Source organism: Rosa chinensis, chromosome 6 (assembly GCF_002994745.2).
Source record: "Rosa chinensis cultivar Old Blush chromosome 6, RchiOBHm-V2, whole genome shotgun sequence".
NCBI lineage: Eukaryota > Viridiplantae > Streptophyta > Magnoliopsida > Rosales > Rosaceae > Rosa > Rosa chinensis.
Window position 1 is genome coordinate 68,359,974 of NC_037093.1, and position 13,607 is coordinate 68,373,580.

Genomic DNA, 13,607 nt, shown 5'->3' on the forward strand with positions numbered 1-13,607 from the left:
TTGAGCGCACACAATTTAGAGTAGAAAAAGTGCAAAATGGATTTATTCAAAAAAAAAAGTGCAAAATGGATTAAAAAATAGAAATGTTGTATATTTTAAGTGTCGAATTTATTTTACCTCCTTAACATTCACAAGTCAAAATCACTCGTTAGAAATTAGAATTTCGAGGACATATACAAATAAAGCCGTTAATCTTTGATGTATTTAACTTGTCAATCAACCACGAATTTAGCCACTGTGCTGAGAAGTGTGTTCCAAGTTCACGAAATTGGGATTAGAACAAGCCATCTACCCCAACTAATAATCAACTAGGAAATTTGCAAGTAACTTCCATTTCCATTGTTAAAGGGTCCACTTCGGAAATTGATTGTGAAGTTACCACCTAGACCAGCAGTTTTCAGTTTTGGATTCTCCATCAAGTCAATATCAAAGTTCGGTAGCTAAGCAAATATCCTAAAGTCTTATATATAAAAATTTAGTAATATCAACTCACCACAGACAACAAAATATTAGAAGGCTTTCGTTTTCAGGCCGATTAGGCATCTGTCAAAAATCACTCCCTTTTAGTTTTACTTCCAGGAAGCAGACGCCAACATGATTCATGTACATAATAAAATTATCACCCTGCGCCTTTTCAGCGATGAGGTAAATTACCATGGTTGGTATACAGTTGACAGTAAAACTATTCCTAGAACCAAAACTTTCTTCTGTCAAACTCGAGTAAACGTACTTTTCGAGGGACTAGTTTAAGAAAGCAAAAAAATGATTATTTGGGACCGGGATCAAAAATTTCCCTTATGCTCTATATTGACATTCACAACATTGGGACACGTGTGTCATGTTTCATTTCTTGGAGCCTTGAGGCTCTCTCCAAATCTCTCATAGTATAGAAGTTGCTGCAGCAAACAAGCAATAGAAAATGGAGGCGTGAATAGTCTTATGGCCAGAGAAAGAAAAGAAAGAACTGTAATACACAGAGAGACAAAATCTATCCATACCCTTTCTGTTAGAGATGGTATGATTTTTGCCAGTGCTGGTTGAAAGTGAGTTTCTTTAATTGTCCACGAAGATGCATCTGAACTCTCGGCTGATGTCTCTTTCTCTTCAAGAGCAGCCATAGCAGCTTCATCCATCTGGAAGAATAGATAAATGAATAGATATGTCATAGAATCCCAACCAGTGTCACAAACCCGTCCCCCTCACTCAGATTCAGAGACGGGCAAAGGCAAACATTGCAGCAAATACCAAGATGAAAACGGTTCAGATAAAACAAATACAAATTATTTCAGCAAAGACGGACCAGTGCAGCAAGATCAGCTCCGCTAAAATTTTCACAAGCCTTCCATTTTCCAATCTCACCCAGATCTACACTTGCATCAACAGGATACTTCCTTCCTATAGCTTTCAAGATCAAACCACGCTCATCTGTGTTGGGCGGGGCGACATAAATTAGTTTACCAAACCTACCCGGCCGTAAAAAGGCACGGTCCATTACATCAGGTCTGCCAAACATAAAACAACTCTTAGAAGATGCATAGTGATATTTATCGTCATAAAACATAAAGAACAAACAATGAATTTTACCTATTAGTGGCACCAACAACAAATACACCCCGCCGCTGGTCTGCACCATCCAACTCTATAAGTAACTGCAATTGTAAGCAGTCAGTTCATTATCCAAAGATGTATGATATATGAGTTTGTGCATATATGGATGAGACTGAATTGGTTCAAGATTGTCTTTGCAGATTGTTTTACCTGGTTCAATAACCGCTCAACAACCCACCCCCCTTCTTTTCCCCGCCTTGTTGTCAAAGCATCCACCTGTCAATAATGGAGGGGAAAATATTAAAAAGCTAGAAGCTCCAGTGCCCATCGGGAAACTTATGCTCAGATACAGATAATAAGAATATAAAAGACGGAACATCAGTATTTCTAGCACAAAAAAAGAAATATAAACTTTTCTACTAAATACACACACACAAAAGCAAAGGTAAGCTTTAACCACAAGAATATTCCGTGTCCTGGGATATTACAAGAGTTGGGAAGCAACACGAAAATGCCTCCCAAATTATCTTACTACAACAAGAACTGCGGTGTCTTTCCAGCAACATGCAAAGCCAATTATTATTAACAGCAACATAGCCACTCTTTTTTCTTTTTTTCTAATTAGAAAGAAACAAAACCGCAACATATCCACTCTACCATACATAGGAACAATCCAACTTAGTCACAATAATCCCCATAATACAGTCATTTGGCATATCTTATATATAATGAACTACTAAAATCTCAGGGAGAGAGGATCACAAACCTCATCAAAGAAAAGTATGCATGGTGAGCATGTCCTTGCACGAGTAAATAATGTCCGGACTGCCAGTTCACTTTCTCCAACATATTTATTCAGAAGTTCAGGGCCCTAACGTGTTAGGAAATGCCGCAGAAATTAAATTGGATTATCACAAAATATGCAAAGAAGCTCAGATTTCTTGTCATCTAAATAAACTATATTAAAATAAGATACATCAAGAACCGACCTTGATATAAATGAAATTGGCTCCTGCTTCATTAGCAACGGCCTTTGCTATTAGTGTTTTTCCACATCCGGGAGGCCCATACAGCAAGAAACCTGTCTCTGAATTTACTCCAAATTTCTGCAAACACAACTCATGTCAAAATTATAACAATATGCACCTTAATGTGTGAGCATATGAAGTAATGAAGTATGGAGATCGGGCAGTAATAAAAAGAACAGAGATATAAGTTCATTATGATCATGTTATACTATAGATATATTGCATCAGGTCAGCCATTCCAAGGCCCAAAATTTCTCTTTTAATGATAAAAAAGAAGAAAACACTAGCTTCTATAAAAATACATATACAAACATACCACAAAGATAAAAACAAAACAAACAAAAGTGGAAACATTAACTACCTCATAGTTCTCAGGATGTTTGATACGCCTAACTATGTAACGGTCAAATTCCTTCCTCAAGAGATCTAGCCCACCAACATTTTCCCATTTCACATTAGGAATTGCCGAGAATCCCTCTCTTTTTGACGAAGGTTGAACAACTTGAACTGCTTCCTGCAGAATGTCACATAATATTGTAATAACACCGTCATCTCAAGAAGTTTAATAAAAACAGCAGACTATGGGCATTTAGTTTCAATATTAAGAAAACAAAAGTCAGAGTAATTACTCCTGACCAGTAGAGGAGTGAGCAATGCATCCAAATTTGAAAAGAAAAGCAAATTTCTTTTAGATTACCTCAAAATCAGCCATACTGATGGCATATTTTTCCATTTCTTCAGGTTGCCGGCAGAAATCTTCCTTGCCTTCCTCAATGGTTGAATCAATTTCATCAAAAATCCTGTTCATGGCAATGTTACCTGCCCTGTCGGCCAGCTCTGCCAAATCAGCTCCAACATACCCTGGTGTGGACCTAGCAATCTTTAGAAGATCAAAAGAACCTTCAAGTTTTAGCTTGCGAGTAAGCACAGACAGAATCTCAAGCCTTGAATTTTCATCCGGAACACCCAAAAGAATCTCACGACCAAATCGCCCAGGCCTCCTTAAAGCAGGGTCAACAGCATCAGGCCTATTCGTGGCTCCAATAACAAGAACATAGCCAGATGCCTGATCTGAACTTTGTGAGTCAGAATTTGCATCTTCCGCCTGTACTGGTCTATGAGATTGATCCATACAAGTCATCAGTTGTGTAACCATTCGCTTCTCCATTTCCCTTTGCATATTTTCTCTTTTCGAAGCAATTGCATCAATTTCATCAATAAAGACAATTGAAGGGGCAGTTCTATATGCTTTTGAAAAAAGATCTCGTATGTTTTCTTCAGATGCACCTAGCATTCATGACAAGGAAAAGTAAATACAGAAACATTGAAAGAAGTTTAAGAACCACTAACTCTAAAAATCTCAAAATAATCCAAAACGATAAAACATTTCTTCGAAATCTAAGACATTATAACCAGCTTGATAATAACGCTCAATTCATCCTTTATCAAAGCATAGACCTAAATTGAAAGGAAAAGAGCCATACCTGAAACTCCCGAGACCACTTCAGTGGCCGAAATCTTATAGAAGGGAATGCCAGTCTCATTGGCAATGGCATGAGCCAAAGTAGTCTTCCCACACCCCGGCGGTCCACACAACAAAATCCCAGACATTGGCCTAACTCCGAGCCACTGCGGCAGCCACGACCGGCGAAGCGGCCTAATAACCTCCTTGTTCAGCTCCTCCAGCACTTTCTGCATTCCACCCAAGTCACTAAACTTCGGCCCCTCATTCCTCTTCACCTCAGCACCTCTCGAAATAGAGCTCTTGGCCTCACTTTCGGCCTTATTCGACACACTCTCCGGCCTCGGCCCTCTACTTCCGGCCACTAATTTAACCTTCTCCCGCCCTGGAATATCCATTTCCACATTCTTCTCCTTCTGCTGCTCCGCCGCCTTGGATTTCCCGCCGCTTTTCGGATCCGTATACGCCTCCCGCAGCATCGATTTCATCAAATCAAACTTCGGCTCCAATTCCTCGCCGTATATCGCGTCCTCCGACGTAGACTCCTCATCTCCTTCGTCCTCCGAAGCTGACGATGACGACGACGATGAAGACGGCACATTACCATTGCTCTGCCTAATTTTCCGAACGTGCGCTTCCTCTATCTGCTGCAGTCTCTCTTCCCTCTCATTCCGAGCACGCTTCCGCCTCTTACTTCCGGCCAGCTCCTCTTCTTCTTCTTCTTCTTCCAATGAGCCGCTCATAACCAGTAGGGGCTTCGAGCGCTTGAACGAGGGAGAGGCTAGGGTTTGCGAGACGAACCTTCTGAAAACCTGACGCTTGAGTCGCTCGTAGTCCGGGTAACCGCCGCGGAGATGGTCAACGATTTCGTCCACGGAGGACCTGTGGTCTAACTCGGTGGACGACTCCAGCCGAGTCCGAAACTCGTTCAGCCTTCTATCGGAAAACGACGACCTCCCTCCTCCTGTTCCGCCAGACCTCTTTCCCGGCTTCATCTCTCGCTCTAGTGAAAACTCGGACTGAGCCGAATGGGTTTAGGGGTTAGGGTTTAGCCGCACTGAAACGCAGCGTTTTATGTTTCTATATTAAACCACAAACGGCGTCGTTTCGATAGGGGATTTATATATATAACTGCAGTTCTCTTTTGAGTTTTCTTCTACCCTTCACTGTGAGCTATGGCGCGTACGAGAATTGCAGCGACCCCGCCGTCGACGGCGGCCGAGAAATCAGAAAACCGGCGCCGTTTAAGGATGGAGAGGTCGGCGCTGTTCGCTAGGAGAGAGGCGGCGAAGGTTTTGAAGCTGGTTCTCCAAGGCGACTCCCGCCGCCGGTCCGTCGGCTCTATCAAGTCGCTCGTTTACAGTCCCTCGGTGAGAAACAAGAAGGGAACTTTCGCTCTGGTCTGCGAAACCCTAAAGCGTAAGTTAAAAGAGCCTAATGCACTTATTTTCATTGCTTTGGTTCAGTTTTGCTGCCAAGAAAAGTGATTATGATTGTCTTGTTATCTGTTTTGTTTTCAGATCTTAAGATAATCAAACAGGTGTTGAATGCTGCAGACGTTCTGAATAGCAAGTGGAGGGTACTGTGTTGTTCATATTCATGAGCAATTCATGTTTATTTTTGCTAATGTGGTGAATTCACTGATAAATTTTAGTTGTGGTTTTGCAGAAGCAAGACGAGTTGGTTTACATTGTCACATATGATGTTCTTTTCGGCCAGGTAATCTCTTTGTATTCATAACATTATGAAATTTCTGCTGCTACGTTTGTGCTTGCGGTGGTTTTTGGAATTTTGGTTAGGAATTGTATCGTAATTGTTTAGAGTTCAAGGAAGTTTATAGTGTCTCAGTTATATCATATGTGCTTGGCCTTGCAATTTTTTTTTATTGGTAGATGAACTAGAATTTGAATCTATAGGTGACTTCGTCAACTGGTGATGCGGAGAGATTTCTATTGCTTCGGAAAAAGGCTCTGCAGGCAGCTCTAGATCGCCTTTTAGTGAAGAAAAAAGTGAAGAGCGTTGAAGAGTTGATAGCTCGTGATCAAACTCCTGGTGTGTGATTATGTTTTTATTAACTTCATCTTGCTTATCCTGATTTTCAGTTATAAATCTGCTAGAGTGGACAAATTAGTTAACGTTGCAATTGCTCAGTTGTAAAGACTTGTTGGTTTACCATGTTTGAAGTTTAAGTTTTTAGGATAGAGCTGATAAGTATTTTTCATTCTGACACTAATAACTGTTTCAGAGATTTCAACACCTCGGTATGTTCGTGTTAATACTCTGAAAATTGATGTCAATACGGCCCTGCTTGAATTACAGAAACAATACAAGGTATTTCTGGACTTTAATGATTGAAATTTTTGCTAGAATGTAATTTTTTAGACTACAAGAAGAAATGTTTTGGTGGAGATGCTTGAAAGCAAGGGGCTTTCAAGCATCTCTTTCAACTGCTGCCTAATCTCCCAAATTCTAATAAGTTGCTTACTTTAGCTTTTCTTTGATATTGTACTGAAGTAGACACCTGACCTTAACTAGTGAAGTACCCTGTCAATCACTGCCAACTGATGACAAGTGAATGTGTCGCATTCTTTCTCATGTGTTAGATTTTTTTACTTTCTTCATCATGTTACTTGGACACTTATTCCTGTTGTTTCTCATTTTCTTTGTTACATAGGTTCAAAAGGATGATCTGGTTCCTGACTTGTTGATTCTTCCACCTGGTAGTGACTTGCATGACCATCCTCTAATAGTCAATGGAAGTGTCTTCATGCAAGTAAGAATTTTGAGTTGTCTTCTTCATGTTTTCAAGGCTCTTGTTCATCTTTATGGTTCAATGGTGATTTTTTTTTTTTTTTTTTGGTCTTTGCTGCTATAAAAGTTTACCAATATCTTTGATTTGTGATAATTTTGTTATAGGGAAAGGCAAGCTCTATGGTTGCAGCAGCCCTCGCTCCAAAACCAGGGTGGGAGGTGGGTTGAGTATCTACATCACTACTTGTGTCACTTCTCTTCTGCTAGACATTTCTCTTTTCTGCTAGACATTTCTCTTTCTTCTATGATTGGCTTGCAGAATTTGACATTAATAACTTCTTGAAGGTTCTTGATGCATGCTCAGCTCCAGGAAACAAAACCGTCCACCTAGCAGCTCTAATGGGAGGTGAAGGAAAAATCATAGCGTGTGAGCTGAATGAAGAGAGGGTTAAACGATTAAAAGAGACAATCAGACTCTCTGGTGCTTCTAGTATCCGTCAAACCTTTTTGTTGTTTATTTTTTGCTTGTTCTCTAATTGCTTTTGAAATAGTAGTATTTGGGCGTAGGCTTTCAGATTCTTTCGACTTGAGTGATCACAAATAATCATATCTTATGACCAGTTTTTAATCCTTTATTTAATCTTCTATTACCATCTTCATATGATAAGCCATTTGACTTAACCTGGACTATAGATATTAAGGTTCTGCATGGAGATTTCTTACAGTTGAACCCTGAGGATCCCGCATATTCCAAGGTGAGACAGATATGGTCTGATCTTATACAAGAGTTTTATTTAAGATCCGCATGGCTTCTAGTACATATGGAATTGACCATTTTGTTGGATAATATTATTGCTTGTTGCAACTACTGTTTAATCTTGTTCGCTTACATCCTAAAACTTGGGATCTTGGGTAAATCATCTATATTCAATGTTGCAGGTCCACGCCATTCTTTTGGATCCTTCCTGCTCTGGATCTGGGACGGCTTCTGCAAGATTAGATCATTTGCTCCCTTCTTCTGCTCCGGGTCACACTGCTGACTTCACAGAGACAGAAAGACTGAACAAGCTTGCGGCTTTTCAGCAAAAAGCTCTGGCTCATGCTTTATCTTTCCCAGAAGTGGAAAGAATTGTTTACAGCACATGCTCTGTCAACCAAATTGAAAACGAAGATGTTGTCAGTTCTGTTCTACCTCTTGCTGAATCTTATGGTTTTGAACTTGAAACTCCGTTTCCCAAATGGCAGCGCCGTGGTCTTCCAGTTTTCAAGGGTGGTAAGCGCTGCTCTTATACCCGACCTTTATGTTATGAAAACAATCAGATACTCACGTTCTCAATCTTCCCGGGTTTGTTGCCTTGCAGCTGAACGACTGCTTCGAACTGATCCCATTGAGGACAAAGAAGGCTTCTTCATTGCTTTGTTTGTCAGAAAAGGCTCCTATCAATCGGAGGAACCTGATTTGACCAACGAAAAAAACACCCACAGAAATCGACATGCCAGTAAGAGAATAGTTGTACCACCCACTACCAATTTGTTTAAAATTTGGGCGCATGCTCAGTTGAGCAGGCCAAATTGTAGTTGTTGTGGATGAAAACAGAACGTCGCTCCCCTGTTTCAGTTTTGTCTTCCCATGAACCAACTGTATTCACCCTTTCTAAATATTGTTATGTTCACTTTGATTTAACAAGGAAATTTGAAATTCTTGTAGAACTGCTCTTTGAAAATCGCATCTAATACTCTTGAGGGGTTTTGTGTCTGGAATCATAGATTGATTATTTCTGTAGCTTGTCATATTCTGTGTTGCTTACAATTTATACATTGGCAAATTGAAGTTGTCTGTAGGATTTTGCTATGAAAACAAAGAAAACGAGAAGGAAGATGATGGAACTGCCAATATATTGCTTCATAGATAAAACCATACTATACATACACATCGATTGGAAAACAGTAGCAATGAAACCGCAAATTTAAAACACAAGAACTGAAACGCATAAGAAAGCACACTGGTACCGATCACACTACATTTCACTCATACCCATCACTCTAATTATTCAGAGAACAAGCCACATTCCACATTACACATAAAACTCTAACCAATCTTGACCTCAATAGTCTTGGGCTTTTTCGGCTGAGGAGGTGGCAGCTTCTCCACAGTCACAGTCAGAACCCCATCTTGGCAAACAGCAGAAATGGCATCAGCATTAGCATTCTCAGGCAGAACAAACTTCCTCATAAACTTACCGACCCTCCTCTCCATCCTCACATACTTAGCCCCCTCTTTCTCCTCCTCCCTCTTCCTCTCGCCGCTGATCAGAAGCACATTGTCATCCTCCACCTGCACCTTGATGTCCCCTGACTTGAGGCCAGGCATGTCGATGACGAAGACATAGGAATTGGGCAACTCCTTCACGTCGGCCGGAGTGGCAGCCATGGCCTTGGCGTCGCGGACGTAGGTCCGGGTGGGGGCGTTGTTGAAGGTCTTCTCGGTCTCCTCCGGGAGGTCCGCCAGGTGCTGCAGTGCTGTTAAGATTGGAGCATCCAGACCCATGATTCTGAAATCCATTTTTCTCTTCCTGGTTGGTGGAATGTTTTTGCTTTGATATATGTTTGAGTGCTTTGGAATTTTCTCTGCTGAAGATTGGGGGCAGCGGTTATGGGGATTTATAGGTGGAGGAGAGGAGTGGCGTTAATGGCGGTGTGGGGGCGTTATAGAAAGTTCTGGAGACACGTGGAAGGAGGTAAGGGGATTCTAGTATGTTCGTCTTCATAGTTCCTCCTAATCTTCTATAACGGTCGAGAAGCTGCGGGAACCTTCTGGATCGGGTCCAAGATAAAATAGCCCAATCCATTATTTTGGGCTATAGTTCCCTTTTTCTTTCGTTCTCCCTAAATGAGAAACCCTAAACCGGCCTCGGAGGAGGCAGCAACTCAAAGCCACCGACCATCACCGACATGTGACATTTAAGGTTTCATATTTGATAGGATTGGAGCGAACACTATTGGATCATTTTCCGGTGACTATACAGTTTATGCAACATAGAGACTGAAGTATGCGCACACTGAATTACATGTAAGGTGAATTACATGTAAGGCTATATTATTTCACAGAATGTAATCTTATAATTTTGACGAATTACATATAAGGCTATATTATTTCACATAACATAAAATTACAATTTTACGGACCAAAGACACTACAGAGTACAGACCGACCTAGCTTCCCCATATTTCTTTCTTGTTCCCTATAGCGATAGGAAAAAAGGACTCAAAAACAAAAACAAACACAAAGGAAGGACCAAGATACAACAAAAGCATACGATATTTATTTTACAAACAAATAGGAGCATCTCCAACAGCTTCTCTATAATTTCTCTATTATAAGAACTCAAAAATTAAAATCTCCAAAAAAAATTATGTTCCAATTCCAACAGATTCTCTATTTTATGGATGCCATAATTTTTCCCTAAATCATTCTCTAAAATTTTGCAGATTACTGTAAATATAGAGAATTTTGTTTTCTCTTTCATCACCATCTCTATTTTAGGAATAATTATAGAAAACTATCGGAGCAAAACAACTAAATTTTTTCCTAAAATAGAGAAAAATCAAAATATGGAGAAGCTGTTAGAGTTGCTTCAACTCCATTCCTTGCAGACCTATGACATGTAACTCTAAAGATTATTGCCGTAGTCTATGTTGATTATTTCTCTAGCTTGTCATAATCTATGTTGCTTACAATTTAATATACTCATTGACTCATTGAAGTTGTTTGTAGGATTTCGACCTGGACGTTTTCGAGATGCCCCTATTAACCAACGAATGGCAAGCGCTATGAAAACAAAGAAAAAGAGAACAAGATGATGAAACTGCCAATATATTGCTTCATATATAAAACCATAATACATACTCTATAGGAAAACAGTAACAATGAAACCATAAACTTAAAATACAAGAACCAAAACGCGTAAGACAGCACACTGGTACCAATCACCCTACATCACCGTAGTTATTCAGAAAACAACCCAAAATTACACATAAAACTCTAACCAATCTTGACCTCAATAGTCTTGGTCTTCGGCTGAGGCGGTGGCACCTTCTCCACAGTCACAGTAAGAACCCCATCTTGGCAAACAGCAGAAATGGCATCAGCATTAGCATTCTCAGGCAGCACAAACTTCCTCATAAACTTGCCAACCCTCCTCTCCATCCTCAAATACTTTACCCCCTCTTTCTCGTCCTCCCTCTTCCTCTCGCCGCTGATCAGAAGCACATTGTCATCCTCCACCTGCACCTTGATGTCCCCTGACTTGAGCCCCGGCATGTCGATCACGAACACGTAGGAATTGGGGTACTCCTTCACGTCGGCCGGAGTGGAAGCCATAGCCTTGGCGTCGCGGACGTAGGTCCGGGTCGGGGCGTTGGAGGTCTTCTCGTTCTCCTCAGGGAAGTCCGCCAGCTGCTGTAGCTGCTGCAGTGCTGTCATGATTGGAGCATCCAGACCCATGATTCTGAAATCCATTCTCCTCTTCTTGGTTAGTGAAATGTTTGCTTGTTTGGTTGTGAGAGCTGTAGGTGTTCGAGTGCTTTGGAAATTTGTTCGTGGATGATTGGGAGCAGCGGATATGGGCATTTATAGGTGGAGGAGAGGAGTGGTGTTAATGGCGGTGTAGGTGCATACAAAGTTCTGGAGACACGTGGAAAGAGGTAAGGAGATTCTAGCATGTTCGTCTTCCTAATCTTCTGTAACGGTCGAGAAGCTCCGTGAAGTTCTACCACTACTCTGGATCGGGTCCAAGATAAAATAGCCCAATCCATTATTATGGGCTGAGAAACACTAAACCGGCATCGGTGGAAGCAGAAACTCAAAAGCCACTGACCACCGCCGACATGTTGCTGTTTCCGGTTTAGATTTGATAGGATTGGAGCGAACACTACTGGATCATTTTCCGGTGACTATTCAGTTTATGTAACATAAAGACTAAAGTATATGCACACTCAAATTACATATAAACTATATGAGGCTATATTATTTCAAATTGTAGACCATAAGATTACAGACTTACGTACCAAAGACACTACAGACCGAACTAGCTTCTCCATATATTTCTCTCTTATTCCTCATATGAATAGTAGCTTCTCCATATTTCTCTCTTATTCCTTACATGGATAGGAAATAGGAAAGGACTCAAAATCAAAAACAAACACAAAGGAAGGACCGAGATACAACAAAAGCATACGATATTATAAACAGTGCATAAGGGTAGAACATCCTTCCTTGCAGACCTTGTCATACATATGTAACTCTAGCGGCTGTTGCCATCTTGGCCACCCTGACCCTCTTGACCTCCTTGGCCCTTTTGACCCCACTGGTCTCCTTGACCTCCACTTTGACCCTCTTGGCCCCACTGGCCACCTTGACCCTGTTGGCCTTCTTGGCTGTCGCCAATCCTCACCTGAACAATCTTGGGCTTCTTCAGCTCCGGCGGCGGCTTCTTCTCCACCACAATAGTCAATACCCCATCCTGACACTCGGCACTGATCTTCTCTACATCAGCATTCTCCGGCAGCACAAACTTCTTGAGATACTTGCCGAGCCTCCTCTCCATCCTCAGGTACCTCACTCCCTTGTCTCTCTCCTTCTCCCTCTTCCTCTCGCCGCACACCACCAAAACGTTGTCGTCTTCCAGATGGACTTTGATCTGGTCCGACTTCAGCCCGGGCACATCTATCACAAAGATGTAGGCATTCTGAGTCTCCTTCACGTCAGCTGGAGTAGCCGACATGGCCTTGGCTTCCCGGACGTATTGGCGCGAAGGCGCATGGTGGCTCGCCTGGTTTTGCTCGTCAGAGAAGTCCAAAAGGTCGTGGAGGGCATCCAGGAGGTTGCTGTCGACACCCATGTTCCTCAGGGGAATCATGAGGTCCATGTTTTACAAACTAATTAACAAGAGCAAAAACGCAGCTGGAAATGTGAAGTGTACTATGGATGAGATTTGATTCTGGTTTTTGATTTCTTTCCCTGAGGCTTGTGAAGTGGATTGTGATGAGGTTTATATAGGGGTTTAGTGGATGTGTGTGGATAAATTTGTAGTGTTAGTGTTTGAATCGACGAGGTTTGCCTTTTGTTGGTATCGATCTGCATGCTTAACATTTGTAAGGGAGGGAACTCCGGTGGTGCTACCTAAGCTTATCTCTCGACTGCTGTCATCAGTCTTAGAATGACACACAAGCAAGTACCAGTTTTTAGGTATTCCTAATTCTTTAAAGAAAACATTTTAAAATCGTGGTGACTAGCTTGACCACGAATTAACAAGAAACGCAGATAGAATGTTTAATTACTGTAACAGAAGCTGTGAGGTTAATTGATAATTAAGCTCAGCTGAAATGTTAAGTGATCGGTGAATTTTGTACTTCTTGACTGCTACGTGGTTGTTCACAGCGAGGTTGGAGATCCCACGTGGCTGGGGCTCTCTTCCTTCTCGGAATGGTGAAGAAGACAATGGATGGAAGGTTCTACACGGACTTCAATTAATTTGACCCTTGAAGTTTCTTATATATTATTTGTCTAAAATCCGATTAAAACACAGATGGTATTGTTAAACAGAATGGTGAAGAAGACAATGGATGGAAGGTTCTACACTGGACTTCAATTAATTTGACAGGGAAATATCACCAATGGTCACTGAATTATGACTTATTCGATACTTAACTCACTGTATTTTCAACAATATCACTTAAATCACTCAGTTTTACATCCGTATTTCACTTAACTCACTGCCGTTAATTCTGCCGTTAGAAGTCGTTAAAATTGAGGGTAT

At 41.2% G+C, this 13,607-nt stretch overlaps 5 protein-coding genes across 5 annotated transcripts; 1 reads left to right on the forward strand and 4 right to left on the reverse strand.

Moving 5' to 3' along the window:
• Positions 1–507: 507 nt before the first annotated feature.
• Positions 508–5,107, reverse strand: LOC112169647 (cell division control protein 48 homolog C). Its single transcript, XM_024306714.2, has 10 exons — positions 4,061–5,107; positions 3,274–3,863; positions 2,938–3,090; positions 2,538–2,654; positions 2,315–2,419; positions 1,759–1,824; positions 1,585–1,649; positions 1,301–1,502; positions 999–1,133; positions 508–896 (listed from the first exon to the last, which is right to left on the reverse strand). The coding sequence occupies exons 1-10, from the start codon at positions 5,031–5,033 to the stop codon at positions 837–839; spliced, it is 2,466 nt and encodes an 821-aa protein (XP_024162482.1). The 5' UTR covers positions 5,034–5,107; the 3' UTR covers positions 508–836.
• Positions 5,108–5,180: 73 nt separating this feature from the next.
• On the forward strand, positions 5,181–8,572 carry LOC112169648 (25S rRNA (cytosine-C(5))-methyltransferase NSUN5). Its single transcript, XM_024306715.2, has 11 exons — positions 5,181–5,457; positions 5,559–5,617; positions 5,707–5,757; positions 5,955–6,090; positions 6,284–6,369; positions 6,713–6,811; positions 6,955–7,008; positions 7,135–7,279; positions 7,483–7,544; positions 7,729–8,062; positions 8,151–8,572. Exons 1-11 carry the CDS (start codon positions 5,214–5,216, stop codon positions 8,378–8,380), a joined length of 1,500 nt encoding a protein of 499 aa, XP_024162483.1. The 5' UTR covers positions 5,181–5,213; the 3' UTR covers positions 8,381–8,572.
• Positions 8,573–8,668: 96 nt separating this feature from the next.
• On the reverse strand, positions 8,669–9,429 carry LOC112169651 (17.9 kDa class II heat shock protein). Its single transcript, XM_024306718.2, has one exon. The coding sequence runs from the start codon at positions 9,350–9,352 to the stop codon at positions 8,879–8,881; it is 474 nt and encodes a 157-aa protein (XP_024162486.1). The 5' UTR covers positions 9,353–9,429; the 3' UTR covers positions 8,669–8,878.
• Positions 9,430–10,647: 1,218 nt separating this feature from the next.
• Positions 10,648–11,434, reverse strand: LOC112169650 (17.1 kDa class II heat shock protein). The gene has a single exon (XM_024306717.2). The coding sequence runs from the start codon at positions 11,417–11,419 to the stop codon at positions 10,832–10,834; it is 588 nt and encodes a 195-aa protein (XP_024162485.1). The 5' UTR covers positions 11,420–11,434; the 3' UTR covers positions 10,648–10,831.
• Positions 11,435–11,502: 68 nt separating this feature from the next.
• On the reverse strand, positions 11,503–12,716 carry LOC112169649 (17.1 kDa class II heat shock protein). The gene has a single exon (XM_024306716.2). The coding sequence runs from the start codon at positions 12,714–12,716 to the stop codon at positions 12,093–12,095; it is 624 nt and encodes a 207-aa protein (XP_024162484.1). The 3' UTR covers positions 11,503–12,092.
• Positions 12,717–13,607: the final 891 nt, after the last annotated feature.

Bases quoted from the DNA above. Each gene is read 5' to 3' on its own strand.
- LOC112169647 (XM_024306714.2), bottom strand. From the start codon at position 5,033: ATGAAGCCGGGAAAGAGGTCTGGCGGAACAGGAGGAGGGAGGTCGTCG. The intron at 1,650-1,758 runs GTAAAACAATCT...TTACAATTGCAG, and splicing joins TTGAGCGGTTATTGAACCAG to TTACTTATAGAGTTGGATGG. The intron at 897-998 runs GTATGGATAGAT...TGTTTGCTGCAG, and splicing joins TACCATCTCTAACAGAAAGG to CAACTTCTATACTATGAGAG.
- LOC112169649 (XM_024306716.2), bottom strand. From the start codon at position 12,716: ATGGACCTCATGATTCCCCTGAGGAACATGGGTGTCGACAGCAACCTC.
- LOC112169650 (XM_024306717.2), bottom strand. From the start codon at position 11,419: ATGCCCATATCCGCTGCTCCCAATCATCCACGAACAAATTTCCAAAGC.
- LOC112169651 (XM_024306718.2), bottom strand. From the start codon at position 9,352: ATGGATTTCAGAATCATGGGTCTGGATGCTCCAATCTTAACAGCACTG.
- LOC112169648 (XM_024306715.2), top strand. From the start codon at position 5,214: ATGGCGCGTACGAGAATTGCAGCGACCCCGCCGTCGACGGCGGCCGAG. The intron at 5,758-5,954 runs GTAATCTCTTTG...TTGAATCTATAG, and splicing joins ATGATGTTCTTTTCGGCCAG to GTGACTTCGTCAACTGGTGA. The intron at 6,812-6,954 runs GTAAGAATTTTG...ATTTTGTTATAG, and splicing joins ATGGAAGTGTCTTCATGCAA to GGAAAGGCAAGCTCTATGGT.